At 39.6% G+C, this 20057-nt stretch overlaps 1 protein-coding gene across 6 annotated transcripts in view; it reads right to left on the minus strand.

Moving 5' to 3' along the window:
• Positions 1–20057, minus strand: part of aebp2 (AE binding protein 2) — an 81512-nt gene that overhangs the window by 5122 nt on the left and 56333 nt on the right. For 2 of the 6 annotated variants that reach the window (XM_063072401.1, XM_063072400.1), the window contains exon 7: positions 7799–7912. In XM_063072401.1, the coding sequence (XP_062928471.1) occupies positions 7799–7912 (114 nt within the window). Of the gene's footprint in view, positions 1–2695; positions 2842–5253; positions 6445–7798; positions 7913–7942; positions 9561–14534; positions 14663–20057 lie in introns of those variants that run through there. The other 4 variants (XM_063072402.1, XM_063072399.1, XR_010021084.1 and 1 more) reach the window with 4 other exon arrangements.

Here is a 20057-nt window from a genome sequence, read left to right on the forward strand (position 1 = left end):
TGTTGAATTCATTCAGCACAACCAGCTGAAGAGTTAGGAGGTGCAAAAGTAACAAGCACCATGGCATCACGACTGGCTTAAGCATGTAATACATGCCCAGGGGTGCATCAGCGGATTTTTTTTTATAAACAGGCACAAGAATTGGGATAGTAAAAACAATGATACAAGGATCATAATATCAGCATTTGTAGACAGACTAAGTTTTTTTTTAAAAAAGAAAGTTTAAAAGGCAAATTTCATCTATACCCCAGAACATTCTGTACCTTGTTCAATGTACCCTGAACATTCTACACTTTCAGAATGCTCAGGAAAGTGCTTTCTGCACGGCTTAATAATACCAGCCTAACTTTTTTTTTTAAAAAGCATGCCTCCCACTTTCCTGAAATAATGGATACATGAATGTATTTTTTCTCTCCATCTTTGCTTTAAAAAAAAAACTCATGGAGCAGACTAGAAATGGAAAATGAGCCACTGTACATTATTTCCAAACATTTACAAAATTGCCATTACAGCCAACAAGATCACAGCTGATCCACCAGCCAAGCTGCTCTCAATTGCCAATCAAACAAGCTTATAGAAATCTATCAACCTCAGACTTGAAAATACTCAACTACTTAGCCTAATTTCAGATCTCTCCAACCCAAGGGTTCCCAAAGAATTTTGCAATACAAGTGCAGAACAAGGTCTGTAAACAAGAATGTTTTCACAAACAGATTTATTATAGTGATGTTGATTTTCGATAAATGTTTGTCAGGATAACAAAAATCGCTGAGGCATTTCTCCTCGTTTGTACCATCAGATGAAACAGATCTATTACTTAAAGATGGCACCTCTGACTGTGAAGCACTTCATAAGTGCATTTGATTTCTAACCTGGATTGTTTGTACTCAAGTCTCTGAAAGTGGACCTGAATCCACTGCATTTAGATTCAATGTTGAGTAAACACTCAGTTGGCCAAATCCAAATTTCGACCACAATCCATCAGGATATTCATACAAGACAAATTATTACAATTTCCAGTAATGGATTCCAGGCCTGTAGGAAAACCCAAGCACCAACTAGGAAGAAACACATCTCCTATGCAGCATCCCGATCTCTATTGTTTCATTCCCCCATTCCAAAAAGGTCATCTTTGCGATTTAGTTCCAAGACACTAACCTTGAAATGAACTAATTCAGGCATCAGATATTGTAGGGTTGGCAAATGTATGCACTTTGCCAGTCAGGCTATCAAGAGAAAAACAATGTGGGGAGAAAGATCAACGAGTTATCAACAACTGGCCAGTGGATGAGCATTCTAGCACTGAAGCAAGTTGAAGAGCCATCTTTACAGACTCTTCTGGAATGTTTTCTCTTCGGAAATGCAAGAAAGCAATAAAAAAAGGAAAAAAAGAGGCTCTTCAGCCAAACTGATCCACGCCAACCACGGCATCTTTCCTGCTGTTGCCTGTGTTTGGGACTCAAGACATTCACCTCCAGGTACCTAAACAAATGTCTCTTAAATTTTACATCTGTATCCACTTCAACCACTTCCTCTATTCCTTCCTTCCAGATCCTCACTACCATCTGCGTAAAAGAAGATGCTTTGGGTGTCTTTTAAATCTGCCCGTTCTATCTTGTATCTGCACCCTCTAGGTTTGGACTCCCAAACCCAGAGCAAAATCTCTTCTGTACCCTTTCCAACTTGACAATATCTTTCCCTGTATTAGGGTGACAAAATATTTACCATGTCAGCCAGCTTTCTTTTTCTTTACTAGTTTCTTATTTGTAAGCACTGTCTTTTGTTAATTTTTTTAAAAGTATTTTCTAGTTATGACACAATGTCAGTTTTATAAAATGTAAAAATATTTTGCAGGTGCAACTCAGTAAATAAATAAAATTACATTCTCTACCTACCATTTTCCATTCTGCTTGTATCCACGCATTAGTTTATGATTTTGGAAACTCGACAGTTTAATTTACTAGCGTGCTCAAACTAAAGAAAACATGAGATGTGACAGTATGGTTTTATTGACACCCGTCTAGCAAAACAAAAACCATGTTTTCAGATGACCATCTGAATTTTGCTCAAATATTACAAGTGCTTGCTTGGTTTGCCACATCCTAAGGCTCAGTGAAGGATCTGGTTTCTCAGGGAAGCATTCTTTCCCACATATTATAATCTCAGAATCAACCAAAGGGAAACCCCAAAGTGCGTCACACCAGCGCAGGTCTCATTCTTACTTCCTGCAAAAGTTAAGCATTACTCTCTGTAGAATGGACAAGATCAAAGATCGGATTTAAATTGCCATAAACAATTCAGTCACAAATCAACTCAGCCTGCATTTGGCCATAAGCACTTACCATATTTCACAAAATACACCATGCCAACACCGCCCAATCTTATTTCTACCAAGCAATTTCAGCCATGAGCATGTTTTCAGATTGCAGATTTGACATCCAGGCATGACTCCAGAACTGGTCACTTTTTTTTTTTCGGTGATACCCAACAAGTCCCTTACACAAATGAGAGTGGCCTTATCATGGCAGAAGAGGAGGCCATGGACCGACATGGCCACTGGGCAATTCCTCTTTTGGAAGATGGGAAGTTCTTGACAAAACGATCCCCCAATTTATGTCATCTATCACCAATATAGAGGTCGCATCACGAGCACTGGTTACAATGAACAACCCCAACAGATGAAGTGTTACCTCACCTGGAAGGTCTGCTTGGTCCCTGAATGGAGGTGAAGAAGGTGGTGAATGGACAGGTATAGCACCTCTGTGGCTTGCAGGGATATCTGCCAGGAGGGAGATTAGTGGGGAGAGACAAATGGACAAGGGAATCACTGAGGGATCTACCCTGCAGAGAGTGGGGGTGGGGAGGAGGTAAAGATGTGTTAGGTTCTTCCCCTCTGCCATCAGATTCCTAAATTGACATTGAACCCATGAAAACTACCTCACTATTGTTTTAACACTATTTCTGTTTTTGCACCTGTGACCAAGTTATCAGAAGATGCCAATAAGAGAGATAAGCGAGAGACAAATGGGGGAAACATTCAAAATGCTAATAAGAGAGAGACAAGAGGGATTAACCAAAAGGAGACACAGTTCCGAGTATTGTCAGAGACCGGTTGCTTTGAACCTGAACTATTTGAAGTTTGATGGACAGGCGATACCCCAACAGGGGGATAAAAGGAACAGGTTCGCTAAGGCAGGAGACACACCACGACACCACGAGACAACGAGACCCTGGAAGTGCGGTGTGCCCCCACAAGTTGGTGAGAGTTTTGGAGGTCTGGTCGCGGGACCAACCAAAGACACACAGGGTGAGACGGTACGGTCGGTGGGAACCTGGTGTGTGTGTCCACCCTTGCCTGGGTGTCGGGTTCACCGCAGAAGAACGATTGTATCCGGAACGGAGGGGTCACAGTCGGTGACCTCAGAAGACATTAAAAAGGGCTCGCGCTGAAAGCTAACCGAGGAATATCAAAGGTCTGTTGAATCCCATTTGAATATTAGCATTCGCTCTCTCTCTCTCTCTCCCCAACGGCACGACGGCGATTACTGCGAACTGAAACTGAACTGAAATTTTACCCCTAGACTGCGATAGAGCTTGATTGATCCTATTATCCTAGTTCTGTGTACATGTGTGTTTATTCATTACTAACCTGTTGCATTTATATCCTTACTATTAGAGTACTGTGTTACTTATTTCTTTAATAAAACTTTCTTAGTTCCAGTAATCCAGACTCCAACTAAGTGGTCCATTTCTACTGGTTTGGCAACCCAGTTACGGGGTACGTAACACACCATTTTAAATTTAATTATTTAATATAAATACATACTTACTGCAATTGATCTATTTTTTTTTCCTATCTCATGTATTGCTTTGTACTGTTGCACTAACAAATTTCATGGCATATGCCGGTGATATTAAAGATGGGGTGAGCAAGGATGTCTGCGAAATAGAGGAATGGGGGTGAGGGCAACAACAATAGTGGAGAAAAGAAAACTCCGTTCTTTGAAGGAGGACGGCTCTTATGACCTGGAAGCAAAAGCCTCGTCCTGGGAACAGATGCAGCTACAATGAAGAAACTAAGAAAGGGGAATAGCATTTTTAAAGGATTTCCGGTGGGAAGAGGTATAGTCAAATTAGCCGTGGCAATCTGTAGTTTATGGGGGGGGGGGGGGAAGAGAGAGAGCGCAAGAGAATATAAGATCAGGGTGGAAGTTGGAGACAAAGTTGATGAAATTGATGAGCTCAGCAGCACAAATACAATGATTAATGTAGCACAGAAGAAATTGGAGAACATTACCAGGACTACTCCACAGAGTCAACTTAAATCATTCAACAATTGGCATTGGTAAAACATGTTTACTTCTCGGAATGGTAAAGTTAGCAGTTGAAGGACATGAAATATACATTAGGATCTACTTATAACCCCCCCCCCAAATACTTTGAAAACTGCATAATTCCATTACTTTGTGCTTCAACAGACCGTAAAATAAAAATGGCAACAATGAGCTACTCCTCTCTACCTCCACTGTGCTTCAAATTTACCCTTTGAACTTTAAATGATCAAAAAGATCAAGAATCTGCACCCAGAAGGCAGCATTCCAAAAACTTGTAATTGTACCGAATACCCAGTGCAATATTTAATAATAACCTCCAATAATGTTATGTACCTGAGCCTCACAATGTCATTAGTGTATCTGACAAAGTGAAAATTCATGACAGAAGATCATTTACAATTATTTTTTACCACAATGCAGATTGTCATATTAAATGCGACTTTACCATTTTCTGTTGGTAGTTTATTTGCATGGACAAGGAGTATTTAACCAAGGTGCTAGGCATCTTAAGGATGTAATATCATCTGTTTACTTCCTTCAATAATTCATGCCAGGTGGTTATAGGCAGTACAAATGCAGTTTCTCTGGTCAGCAGTTCCTCAGAAATCAGATGGACTGCAGATTATTCTTCTCCACTTGAAGGATCCATCCAAGTGAAAGATAAACTGCTGAGTTAAAGGTTCTAGATCCTACCACTATATGGCAAAAGATGGATGACCCAAATAGTGAGACAGCATTCACTTTAATGGGTTCATTGACATTGACTAAAACTTAGCAATACTTTGTTCACTTGCAAATTCCAAAATTATTCTCTTGTGCTTTAAGCTATATTTAATATTTTGACCTTAGTAGTTCATAAAATAATGAGGGACAGACAAAGGGAGAATGCTTGAATTCCCCCCCGCCCCCCCCCCGGGAGTAGGATCAAAAAAAAACTAGAGGGCATAGTTTTAAAGTAAGAGTGGAAAATTTTAAAAGGGCCTGAGGGGCAACTTTTTCATGCATGTGCATATGTATGTGGATGAGGCTGGTTCCAAACATGGCAGTCAGGCGAAACATCAAATGCTCATCCATCCTACCAAGCCCCATAAAGAGTATTGTTCTCTACAGAACTTCACATACTGCATCACTATGGCCTATGAAGCATTATATTACCCACAACTAGTCTTGGGATGCTACAAATCAAATCAAAATAAACAATTTTTAAAGAATATATCAAATCATTAGTTAACTATGAAAACAACAGGAATTCTGCAGATGCTGGAAATTCAAGCAACATACATCAAAGTTGCTGGTGAACGCAGCAGGCCAAGGACAAACTGCAGCTACAAAGGCAGTTTTACATCCGACTCAGACCTTTTCCTTGGCCTCTCACTAACCTGAAAACCAAATGGGCTCACCAAAAGCTTATCCCCACAGCAACCAAGCAGGTATATTCCTTCAAATCTATCCATCTCTCATCCTCATTGCTATTTAAAACCTTTCTCTCATTCCCAAGTCAGATAAATGGTCACTTCCATGAAACTAACTGTTTCTCTTTCCACTGCCGAGTCTTTTGTTTTTCAGACTGAAGGCCAAGTATGCTCTGATCAACTTACAAAACAACTCTGTAACAACTTTCCATTATTTAAAAGGTACAGGATAGGAGTGTTATGGAATACACTCCCCTTGTCTAGACAAATAGTGCTATTCCAACACCATGTTTTGACCCATCCTGGACAAAGTAGTCTGCTTGACTGGCACTCCTTTTACATAAAAGGTATTCACTCCCTCTATTGCTGGCACTCTGGCCACAGCACATTTCTCAAATATTACAGCAATGAACCAAAGCTTTGCTATAAACACCAAAAAAGGACGACCACTAACTATTTAAATGAGAGGACACCACCCATCTTTCTCCAAGAAATAATACAACACCTCATAGGTTATTACTTTTATTTTATTACTGCTGCATTGAAGTTCTCTAGTTTCTTATCCAGCAGCCCTGTGACTGCCCCTTTACTTCATGGTGGCAGCCTACCAATAAATTCATGTCAATAAATTTTGGGCTTGCCTTCAAAAGTCCATATAAAAGATGCTTCCACTCAGTCTCGTTGCTTTACTCTCATTTCTGTGGGGTAAAAATGTATCGCAAATTTTAAAATTTGGTGTCTTTACTCCAGAAGAATGATAGTCAGTTTACTTAAGAAATTCTTTTGAAATGAAAGCTAAAATGCTGAGTATAACAATGGCAAGGTGTGCCAGCTACAAGACAGCTGACTGGTGCATTTTTGATCATAACTGCAGAAAATAGTGGTTACATTCTCAAATCTTCCAATTTCAATCTGCATGAATTCTAGAATTTATAAACTAAATATACTTAAATGGTAAAAGAGGTCCAAAAAGCTGTGAGCAGCATTTAAAATTGCTCATTCCTTTAAGTGCAAATCCTCCAAAGTTCCCTACTCAAATATTAAATGCCTGTAGACAATATTCAAACACCTATATTCACTACCCCAATATATAATTATAGCAGTCAGTTATTATTTCAGCTTCACAAAATAAATTTCACGTGGACATTGATGAAAATTGTAGGTGATATTGCAGAAATGTGTGTAAAAAAACACACTGGATTGTGGAAAGAATGCAGAAAACTTCAATGCAGTTTGTAAAAGGGTGGTGGAGAAGACAGGAGGAGCAATTGAGACACTGTAGGTTTAGGATAAGTAATCATAAATATTAAGGATGTTATGAAAAAGGAGGGGAGTCCATGGGGCTTGGAGGCTGCTGGATATGGCAGCAGGTGCAAATTAAATCAAATTTTGAATCAGTGAAGTGATTAGTGGAAGTTTATCTTATTAATTGCTACCTTAAATTTGAGGCACTTGTTGTTCCCAAATGTTTGAAATCCTCATTTTTAATCTGCTTGACTTGGTCATTCAGCACTTTTTTCCAGCTAAATTTAGCCAACAAAAAAACTGCAATCTAAAATATCAGAATGGGAAGCTTCATTGAAAAATGCTTCACATTGCCTTATCCTCTCACATTTCAAAGAAAATCAAATTGCCACCTCATTTCAAAACAGGAAATGCATGTTCCGCTGGATACAAATATGATACATCTTGAAATCAGGGTGATTTTAGTCCATTCAAACTCATTATGATATCTCCACATCATCTTCACTGATTATGAAAATGGAAAACAAATTTGCTGAGGTGCCCTCAAGGCAAATTGAATGAATTCTCACGAAGTACTCACATTTTACCCAGGAAATCAGATTACAGGTTTTAGAAAGTGATCCAAAACAAACTGCTCATACCAGAAGAGATGGGGAGACAGTAATTTGAAACGGAAAATTGGGATGTTTATCTGAACTACTGTTCCCTCAGGCAATACATACATTGGCACATCTTGCACCAAGAACACAAGTTTACTATACAAGGTACAATGAATTAGATGCATAGCTTAAGTTACTTCAACCGTACCGGTATATGTTTGGGTCAAGTAGTAAAGCAGCATCCTGTGGTAATTTTGATAAATGAACTGTTTTTGTCCTTAGTTGAGATCTGTCATTTTCATTCACCCATACATCAGGCAAACTGTAAAAGAAATCAAACAATTACTACAAAACAAATTGCTACAAAACATATTACTACACAACACATTAGCTTTGCCTAAATGCATAGTAATATACCTCAGTTGCATTATCAGACATCAGTTCTGCTGGCGAATTACCTCAGCCTAAGACCCCTATTATATTATTTGTTTTGAGGGCTTCCATCTTTCCATCAAATTTAACCATAATGTTTGCAGCTATTCAGCAGTGTTTCGAAATCATTCAAGGTTAGTGTTAAGCAAAACTTTAATGTTTAAAGTCAGCCTTGTGGGAACTGTTCACAACCACAAAATAGGGTCCTGATGTGCATGGTATTGACTAGAAATGTTAACCACCCTTTGGTGCCCACGGATGTTTTCGGACCTGTTGAGTTCCCCCAGCACCAATATAGATGGGCTGAAAGGGCTTCTTGACTCTAATTATTACCTTTCTGGTAATTTCCACAGACCAGCTACTCAGAGTCAAAGGAAGTGGTTTCAAGATAGAAATGGACATCACCATACTTGTGAGGGCTAACCATGAATTCTGGAGAATAAATAGAGTTTAAACATTCCCCTCACATTTATTGACTGGGAAAAATTAATTTAGCAAAGGCATTTCAGAGACAAGATTAAAACAAGGTTTAAAGTTGTAGTGCTTGTTGTGAAAGCAATACAAAGTTTTAAAAATCTGATTTTGTAACTGAAAGTAAACTGTGCGTTATATTCTGGTGACTGTATGGAACTCTGGTTTTTAAATGATGTTTTAAATATTAACCACTTGATTGGAAATTGGGGTAGATTTTAATAATAGCTTGGTTTACTGCATCCAAACTTAAAAGCACAGATTTAATGACTTGAGAAGGAGATTCAGCTCAAAGTATTTAAACTTGGGCCTTTACAGAAAACAGTGATTAAACTATTTTGATCCTTCACTGTTATGAATTTGTTTCAGCATCACAAACACTAATGATAAGATTTCAACTTAAAAGTAGCATGTACAGTGTACTTAAAAGAAGTTTGCCCACTTCTGGCAGAGGACAAAAGAAAGATTAACATCCAGTCACTGATTCAGTTCTCAATAAATCAATGATGGATAAAGTGGGAAATGGATTGTGATCGGTGGTAAGAACAGGGATGAAAAGCAGCTACAATTTATTTTTTAAAAAAGTTAAGGAAAACACTCCCCACCCCCCAGAAAATACAATAATTCACACACCCAGATCAGTAGCTTCAACTACAGTGTACTATAACTTGTAGATCTGGCATATGGGCAGTATCCTTATTCTGCCACTTGATGTCTCTGTAGTCCTTCCTGCAACACAGGTGTTCATGTGGCGGCACAAATGAAAGTAGTTAAGTAATTTTCATTGAACTTGCGTATATTGATTTTCACTGGAAGAGCATACACAACCAAAGTGAGGGGTCTGAGTTGAGGGTGGTGGACATCTAAAACCACAGACAACTGGAAGCTGATCATCCTTCCAAACTGAATGGAGATGATCTGTAAAATAATCCTGCATCTGCACGTGGTTTCCTCAATGTGAAATAGAACATATTAAGCATTATTCGCAGTAGGCTTCTTCTTCTTCTTCTTCTTCTTCTTCTACAACAACACCTAAACTGTCCTTTCACCTGAAAGTGGTTGGGTTCCTGGACAAAATAAAAGATGTTTCATTACATGCATTTGTAGAGCAAGATGCCATAAGAGTGGTACTGGCAGAGATGAAGAGTGGAAAAGCGGACCACAGCACTGTGAGCACCATGGAGCATAGTGGCTAACGCAATGCTATTACAGCTCAGGGCAGAGTTTGAAGTTCAATTCCAGTGTCATCTGTAAGGAGTTTGTATGTTTTCCCCTTGGTATGCGTAGATTTTCTCTGGATGGTCAGGTTTCCTCCCAAGTTGGAAGCTGTACCTGTTAGTAGGTTAAATTGGTTATTGCAACTTGTCCCATGATTAGGCTAGGGTTATATCGGGAAGGGGAGGGGGGGTGCTGAGCACTGCAGCTTGAAGGGACAGAAGGGGCGATTCAACGCTGTACCTCTAAATAAATAAATAAAATAATAAAAATCGGTTTCTTTGGCATGTGGGGGGGGGGGGATGACGAGCCTTGTTCTTACACCACATTATAATGCAGTTTGAGCAACTGCAGTACTGTGCTTCTAGACAGTCCAGTGAAGAGCAGGAAACTGTTCAAGATACAAAAAGTGGAGATGTTCAGGCTATGGTTCGGAACGCGTTAAGCAGTTCTCCAAATGCGCACCCTTCAAAAGTAATTAATACAAGATCACTGGTAAATTTGTAACATTAACTAGCTAGCCTATTGCTCCAGGAAACCAGTGATGCTCATGGACAGGCATTTCCTTCCATCCTTTCCTTGTCATCTTTGCATGAATGGAAAATGGAATGCATCTTTATCGAAAGTTACTGCTGACCCAACCTGGAATACCAAATGATAAAAGTGCAGACCCTTTCATCTACCAAGAGAACCACTGTTGCTTATGTTACAGCAGTTTGCATACCTCAGCGGGCCAGCACCAAGTTAGCATCAACTGCATAATGCTAGTGTTAAACAAATGGCTGCTCATCCAGATGGCGCCTTTATTAATCAGGTCAACCTTAAAACAGTATTTCCCAAATTCCATCCTACAAGGTCCAATACACACCGGTGCCTATCGGGCCTCCCCATGCCCTCACCTGGGATTGTCTTTACATCTGATCCTAAGTAAGGAAGGAGAAACCAATGATAGTGCAGCCTGAGGAAACCACCACCAGTCTTAAAGATTGTTTTTAGAGCACTGATGGGAGTCTGTTAGCACATCAGCTACATAGGACTCAGGCATCGATTTTTAGAGGAACACACAACCACAGTTAGGCACTACATCAAATTCTGCATAGAATATCATCACCACCAAAAACATCCGAGAATTCCTGAACCAGAAGTCATGGAGGATCAAACAGACACAAACCTGCTCGAAGCTTGTGATGCTGCTTACAGATCTAGTGATGCCAAAGTGTACAGTGAGGTCAGATCAAATCCTGGACATAAAGTACAGATTGAGACTTCTATAACGCCACCGATCCCCGATGTGTTTGAGAAGGCATCAGATCCATCTCAGATTACAAAGGAAAACTCTCCTGCGTATAGTGATGCCAAACTAGCAGAAAAGCTAAACTTCTTTATTCGCTTTCATATGGACAATAAGGAACCAGTGATGAGGGTCTTAACATCGGACAGAAGAAAAGCGCTGACATTAAACATACATGAAGTGAGGCGTATACTCCATAATGTCAACATACTCAGAGTAGTGGGACCAGATGGTGTACCCAGATGGTTCCACAAGGACTGTGCTGACCAGCTGGCGGAAATTGACAGGTATTTGGAACTTCTTGCTGCCCCAGCCTATGGTTCTGGCATGAGTCAAAGCAACAACCATCATACCAGTCCCTAAAATGTCAGCTGAAACATGCCTTAATGACTGCAGACCGATGGCACTCACTCCCCCATAGTTGCCAAGTGCTTGGAAAGATTGGTCATGTCCCACATCAGGGATGTAATTCCGGCTACCTTGGACCCGCACCAGTTTGCCTACAAGACAAATATTTAAACTGAAGCCATTTCTACCACCCTTCATACTGTCTTGGAACACCTGGAGCACCAAGACACCTACATCAGGATGCTTTTCATTGATTAGAGCTCAGCCTTTAACAAGCTGACTCTCAAGCTCCACAATCTTCAACCTATAATTGGAACTTGGACCTCCTCACTAATTGTGCGTAGATGGTACTATCAACTCCTCTAACCCTGAACACAGTGCCCTGCAGGGGTGTGTACTGAGCTCACTTCTCTACTCTTCACCTATGACTTATCAAACTTGCAGGTGATACAACTGTAACTGGCCTAATCACAAACAATAATGAATCTGCATATTGAGAGGAGGCGCTAAAAAATGGTCCGATTGATATAGGAACCACAACCGTCACTCTACATCAAGACAACAAAAGAAATGATAATTGACTTCAGGAAGGTAAGCTCCACTATTAATAAATGAAGAAGCGTCTCCAGTCTCAAGGTTTGAGGGATGAACTTCACCGAGGACCTCTCAGTCCGTCAACACACCTCGATAGTACAGAAGGCACAATAGTGACTATATTACTCGATGCACTTAAGGAGAGCTAATCTACCCCAGAAATTGCTGGCCAACATTTATTGATATGCGATAAAGAGCATACCGGCATATGGAATGACCTTGTGGTATTCTAGCTGCAGCAATACAAATCACAAAGCTCTCCAGTGGGTGATTAGTACAACTCAGCACATCATTAGGACTCAATGATTGGACCTGGAGACAATCCACAGCTCCCAATGCCTATGGTACGCTTGTGACATCATTAAAGACCCATCCCATCTCAGACACTGTCTGTTTAATCTTCTGCCATCTGGTAAGAGATGCAGAAACATCAAGACAGTGAGACTGAGAAACTGCTTCTTCCCAGGGGCTGTTATGCAGCTGAATAATGCTATATCCCTGCTTGCCAATGGGCTTGGTGTGTTATGGACTACTGCATAATTTTTTTTTAATTAAGCCATACTGCATGCATTGCAAATATCTGTTTTACACAGACTGGAGCAGCACTGCAATCTCATTGTCTTGAGCAACAACAAAAAAGATCTATTCTATTCTATCATTGTGTCCTCATGTCCGAGACCTGTCACACCCTACAAGGAGAAAGCAAATAAGGATGGTGGGATTGATTTTCTCACAATTTTCCATTCTTGGTCTTCACTAAGCAATTTCACTAAGTATCTAGATCAAAGTTTATGCCACCACAAGAACTACTCTGGATTTTCCAACTGTACACTTTTTACACTCCTGTACATGCACTGGCTTTCTATACTAACAGTGAGAGAACTGTTGTTGTTTCTGGAAAAAACAACTAAATTTAACTATTTATTACAGAGAAATGGCCCATCCAAACAGTAGGCTTGTGCTGGTGTGTCAAGTAAGTACTGGATCAAACAAATCATAATAGTTGTCCCCACTCTCTGATGCAATATCTCACTCTTCCATAAATACACCTTAGCCAGTAACCTTAACAACTTTTGCTGAAACTCAAAGGGAAAGTATATTCTGAACCACTTACTGAATTTATTAGTGCATAAAATTTCTGGTATACTGTTGCTTTTTACTGCAAAAGTAAAAATTCTACATTACTCCTAGCATGGTACCATCTCACTTCTCAGTCTTTCAAATAAGATCAAAGAACTGCAGATGCTAGAAATCACAAATGAAAACAGCAAACAATGGAAGCATGCAAGTTGAACATTTTGGGTTGAAGATTTTTCCCACAGATGCTACCTGACCTGCAGTGTTTCTGACTCGAGGACATCTGCAGATGGTGGAAATTCAAGCAACACACACAAAAAACACTGGTGAACACAGCAGGTCAGGCAGCATCTATAGGAAGAGGTACAGTCGACATTTCGGGCCGGGACTCTTCGTCAGGACTAACTGAAAGAAGAGATAGTAAGAGATTTGAAAGTGGGAGGGGGAGGGGGAGATCCAAAATGATAGAAGACAGGAGGGGAGTGGTGGACCTAAGAGCTAGAAAGTTGATTGGCAAAAGGGATACCAGGCTGGAGAAGGGAGAGGATCATGGGACAGGAAGCCTGGGGAGAAAGAGAAGAGGGGAGGGGAGCCCGGAGGGTGTTTCTGACTGACCGCTTCTTGACTTTCCAAAAGCTCCGTGCCAGTTAACAATTCACATTTAGTCTGACCTATGCTCTGATATAACTGAATTTCTTTGCATTCTGTCTTTTATACAAAGAATCGGACTGCAGTATCGTATCGTAAATGCAATCTACCCACAGTTTAATAAATTGGCTTTTTCCCCCCAGTTCTAGACCAATGGAAAGGAATTCAAACATTAAAAAAATACATACTTCTTGGCTTTATTAACTTGCATCACTGCTTCTACCAATTTGGTATTTGGAATTCCTGAAGTTTATGTTTTCTCTCCATTCAGACTTTTTCCAAGTCATGTATGACCTTATTAATCTTTTCAAAATGCAGAACAACAGTACAATGTGCAATAATACTTCATATAAAAGTCTCAAACACATGCAGTATCAAATCCCTTTACTTTCCAAACATATTTCTGCATTTCTGTCAAAAAATGTGAATTTCCCTTCCCAAAGCTGTCATTTGAAATCATTGAAATATAAAAATCATCTTCAAATGCATGACAATATTCAGCAATGTCTCTTGCACATTTACCAAATTCATTCCTGCTATCAGTTGTTATATTATTACTTCCACAACCAATCACTTAATACATGCATGCTGCCAAGATGTTGTTTTAATTTCTTTCAATGGACTGGCAGAACATCAGGAAAATGGGTGGTTTTCAAATCATCACAAGGAAGCATAAAAAAAGTAACCTCTTATCCAGAAAATTCCTTAAGGGAACCAGAACAATATGCTCTTTTATTAAAGTGTTAGAGCAGTATCAAACTAAAGGCAGTGTTAGCAATTATTCAAACAAAGAAATCAGAAGGAAAAACTCTGGGAGAATATCTGCGATGCAACTGATGAGAAAAGTGGTGTTGATCCACTTAATTACCTTCTGGAGCCTAGAATTCAGTGTTTCATCTTCTATGTTCCAAATATGTTTGTTAGCATCTTTCAGAAAAAAAGAATACGAAAGCAAAATACTGCTGATGACAGAAATACTCAACAGGTCAAACGCATCTGTGGAGAGAGAAACAGAGTTAAATTTTCAGGTCAATGACCCTTCACCAAAACTGGAGAAACAGATGTACATGATTTGAGATGCAGAGAAAGGGGCAAGGGGTAATAGAGAAGATTAGTGATAGGATAGCTCAAGGGAGAGATTAAATGACAAGGAAAATAGCACAAAACGAAAGAAAATAGCAATGTATAGAAACAAGCATCAGTCTGGAGAAGAGGTAAATGGGAAGAATAATCTGAAATTGAACTCAACGACAATCTGTAAGGTTGTAATGTGCTGAAAATAAGATAATATGCTGTTTCTTGAGCTTATGCCAAACTTTATTTGAGCAAAATGGGGGGGTTCCCAAGGACAGAATGGGAGTGAACAGAGAATTGAAATGACTAATTCTCTGTCCCTCTTGCAAGCTGACCTCTTGCCTCAGCTTCCCGCAGATCCTGTACAATGCAAGCTCGTTGAACAGCACCTCATCTTTCAACCGACACATTGCAACCTTCCACTTATGTTGAGTTCAGTTTCAGAGAAGCCTTTTATCACCATTTACACTGCTTCCACTATGCCTTTGTTTCTATACTTGTTCAACCTTTCGTCTTGCGCCATCCTTTTGTTACATTAATCTTCCCGCCATTCTATCCTGCATTGTTCTTCTCTTTCATCCTGTTCTCCCTTTGCCACTTTTGCTGCATTTCAAAGCTTATCTGCAAAACTTTATAGTTTTGATGAAAAGTCAATGACTTGAAACTTTTGCCTCTCCATAGATGCTACCCATCTTGAGCGTTTTCAGAAAGCTACCATCACAGCAAATCAGTGCACAGATTTACAGCAGGGCAAATATCAATACTTTAATCGTAATTTCATATTCAAAGCTCAGAGGTATTAGTAAGCAGGAAGGTGATCTCCAAGGAACAGGGTTATAGAGTTCCCACCATCACCAGCTCATAACATTTTAGCTGTAGAATCTCAGTGCAAACTAGTAAAACATAGATGAAGTTGGATTGAGGACAAATGGCAATGTTGCCTCATCTTGAAATGAATCAAATAATATGAAAGGTCACTTTTCAATGACAGTTAACATATGAGCAGCAGCATATGAAAAGCAGACAAGGAACTATGTGGATATCTTGTGACTCTTATGTTAGGATAAACTAGCTAGAAATAATAAACTATTTTACTCTGTATTTTCCAACAACTGCAGCACAGAAGCAACCAAAATGCTGAAACTGAGAAAGGTAAATTCTGAAAAGTGAATTTTAAATTCGTCTTTTATAATAGCCTTCTACATAGTACCATTATATTCCTGTGTTGTGTGGAGTTTGAATAAAATCTTCTACAATTAGAATGTTTAACTGAATAAAGAATACTTGTTGCAACTGCGACTTACATTTCAACTTAAAATATTCCTTGACAAAAGATGTGGTTAGAACAGAAAGCAAGCTTTTGTTATGCTTAAGTTTAAGGGTGGCAAATGATTAGAGACCAACTTGTAATCCATTCCTAATATCAATAACTTGGCCTGAAAATCAAGTGGTATGTAGGAAGAGGAGAAAAGTACAGTTGTGTAAGTAGGAAATTTCAATGACAGATGAAAACTCAGCTCAGAGACAAATTGTAATATTTATGACTCAATGTGTTGACAAACAGATCAGGAACAGTAATTTTAATACAAACATACCCAGATACCAAACAAGAGAAAATATGCAGATGCTGGAAATCCAAGCAACACACACACAAAATGCTGGAGGAAGTCAGTGGGACAGGCAGCAACTATAGAAAAAAGTACAAAGGGTCTGCCGAAGGGTCTCGGCCCAAAAAGCCAACTATACTTCTTTCCCCCATAGATGCTGCCTGCCCTGCTGAGTTCGTCCAGCATTCTGTGAGTAATACCTAGATAGCACCTGTCTAAAGGAAACTTCCAATCACAAGATACTGCAGTTGCTTCAGTAAATAAAAGAAAAACTGACTTAATATTCTTAAGTGCCAGCAATTTCATGCAGAACTAGAGGAAACAGCCAACCAACCCAATGCGTACACTGCCGACAAAAATTGAACTCTTTTTCAGGAGTTCTTTACCTTGCTCCATGGCATACAAAGGTTGGCAAGCCCTGCCTTAGATCATTCTATTTTTGTACTATGTATTTACTTTTGTAACTTGTAATAATTTTGTTAGAGTGAATATTTTAGGTAGATGATTTGTTTACATTTAAATGACTTTGGCCATCAGACTTCTATTTGACAAAGTAGTGTGGATTGAGTCCATAAAAATGCGCTTCCTAAAAAGGTGCGATTACCAGTTGATTCTGGCGCCGTAGTTTGACTTGATGCTGCAGTTTCAAAGACAGTATTATCTACATATTATAAATATTAATTGTCTATGTTAGCACGCAAAATGCCAAATAAATATATCGTAGACTACACTTGCATTCCTAAAGGCTATGGATACCAACCCAGACATGTTGGCATCAGAAGGATGGTGTGATATTTTGTCTGTAGCTTCAATAGGAAGCATTGTCTACAACGTTTTAAGTAGCGATTGCCTTTGTGTTTCGCAATATAAATATCGAGCCCACATTGAGCTAGCAGATCTTTCTGCGGAAAGCAACTCCATCCGTATGATGCCTGCTTGTTGTGTCGAATAAAGAAGCTGCTTTGTATCTACCAGTGACTCTGTCTCTCCAGTGATTTCATCCACGCTACAACAAATTTTATATCTTACACTACGGTGTTGCAGCAATACAAACTTCACGACAGTGATAATAAACCTGATTTTGATCCACTTCTCAGCCTATAGTTTTAGCATTATGACTCAGTCATCTGTTTAAAGTGATGAGGGATTCTGCCTCCACCACCAGGCAATTAGATCCATTCTCAGCAATCTTTTGCATGAAAGTATTTTAACTTGCCTTAAAACAATTTCCGTCCAAAGAAACAACTATTCTGTTCACTCCAAGACACTCAGTTTTGGATACTTTAATAAATCTAACTCAACTTTTAACCTGTTAACTGATATCCTCCTTTAGTCAATGACTTCGTTCCTCCATGTCAAATTGCCTGCATTTTCACTACCTACAACTGAAAATCATGCCTTCTGCATAGAAGTCTCAGGTGAAAACACAGCAACATGGAATTTGATTACAGTTTTCCTATCAGAAGTTTGAAAAACACTATTCAGAGTTGTCTCCATTTCCTTTCTAGCTGACATGTTGAGGCCTTGTGATGGATTTACTTTTAAAGGACACTCTATCTCTTAATCTGCTCTTTTATTGCATACAAGCCCATCAAGTTAACCCCTACTGTCACTCTCCACTTGCCCAGGTTCATATGCACCAATGCAGTCCCTTCTCACTGAGCTTGCAACTTGCCAAATGAAACAGTTTTAGTGCACTTTGAGTTATTTATTCTGTCTATACGTTTTTTTTTAAACTGCTTAGCTAATTTTAGGATCACTAACATTGTTACTACCTAGTCATAGAACACTACAGCACAGAAACCCTATTCGGTCTGTGTGCTAAACTGTTGTGCTGCTAGTCCCATTGACCTGCATCCAGACTATAGCCCTCCATAACCTTCCCATCCACGTATCCATCCAAATTTTTCTTAAATGTTGAAATGCAACCCGCATCCACCACTTCCAAGGCAGTTTATTCCACACTCACCACCCTGAGTGTAGATCCACCCCCCCCCCATGTTTCCCCTAAACATTTCACCTTTCACCCATGGCCTCCAGATCTAGTCTTACCCAAACCTCAGTGGAAAAAGCTTGCTTGCCTTTACTCCATCTATATGCTTTGTAATTTTGCATACCTGTAACAAATCTCCCCTCATTCTCCTATGCTCTAGGGAATAAACGTCTAACCTATTCAACCTTTCCCTATAACTCAGGTCAAGTTCTAGCAACATCCTTGCAGATTTTCTCTGCACTCTTTCAATCTTATTGATACTTTTCCTGTAGGTAGGTGACCAGAACTGCTCAGAATACTCCGAATTTGGCCTCACCAACGTCTTAAACAACTTCAACACAAATCCTCTATTCAATATTTTGATTTATGAAGATCAATGTGCCAAAAGCTCTCTTTACAACCCTATCTAGCTGTGACACCATTTTCAAGGAATTATGGATCTATATGCTCATATCCCTCTGTTCTACCACACTCCTCAGTATCCTACCACTCACCATGCAATTCATGATTTGTCCTCCCAAAGTGCAATACCTCATACTTTTCAGCATTAAATTCTAACTGCTATTTTTCAGCCTATTTTTTCCAGCTGGCCCAGATCGCACTGCAAGCTTTAATAGTAACACACATAAAAGTTGCTGGTGAACGCAGTAGGCCAGGCAGCATCTCTAGGAAGAGGTGCAGTCGACGTTTCAGGCTGAGACCCTTCGTCCTGACCTGGAGATGCTGCCTGGCCTGCTGCGTTCACCAGCAACTTTTATGTGTGTTGCTTGAATTTCCAGCATCTGCAGAATTCCTGTTGTTTGAAGCTTTAATAGTCTTCTTCACTGTCCACTACATCCCCAATCTTGATACCATCCACAAATATGCTGATCCAGTTTACCACATCATCCAGATCAATGATATAGATAACAAACAGCGGACCCAGCACTGATCCCTATGGCACATCAATTGTCACAGGCCTCCAGTCAGAGGTACAACAATTTATTACCGCTCTCTGGCTTCACCCACAAAGCTAATTATCTAATTCGATTTACTACCCCATCCTGAATGCCCAGCGACTTAGCCTTCTCGAGCAACTTCCCCATGCAGGACCATGTCAAAGGCCTTGCTAAAGTCCATGTAGACAACATTTACTGCTATTCCTGTATCAACTTTCCTGCTAACTTCCTTGTAAAACTCTAAGATTGGTTAGACACAATCTACTACAAAAAAAAAGCTATACTGACTATCCCTAATCAGTCATTGTCTATCCAAATGGTTATACCTGGTCCCTTAGAATACCTTTCAATAACTTAACCACCACTGACATCGGCTCACTGGTCTATAATTTCCTGGCTTATTCCCAAGAGTCTCTTAAACAATGGAACAACATCAGCTATCCTCCAATCCTCTAGCACAACATTTGTGGCTAAGGACGTTTTAAATACCTCTGCTAAGGCTCCTGTAAATTCTGCACTAGCCTCTCAAACCTATTATTTTCTCTCCTCAGAAATTTACCTACAGGCTTTCTTGACTGCCCCATTGTTCATGGCTTCAATATAAATGGCGTAAAATGTTGATTATTCTAGTGTTTTATCCTTCACAACTGTAAGTTTTATTAATCATTATGGCTATACTCGGAAAAACCTGAGATACTATCAGCCAGAAACATCTGTGTATAACACTTTACAGTAAAAACAGGTCCTTTAATCTCTCACCATTTCCACCTTTTTGCCAC

This window comes from Mobula hypostoma, chromosome 20 (assembly GCF_963921235.1).
Source record: "Mobula hypostoma chromosome 20, sMobHyp1.1, whole genome shotgun sequence".
Classification (NCBI taxonomy): domain Eukaryota; kingdom Metazoa; phylum Chordata; class Chondrichthyes; order Myliobatiformes; family Myliobatidae; genus Mobula; species Mobula hypostoma.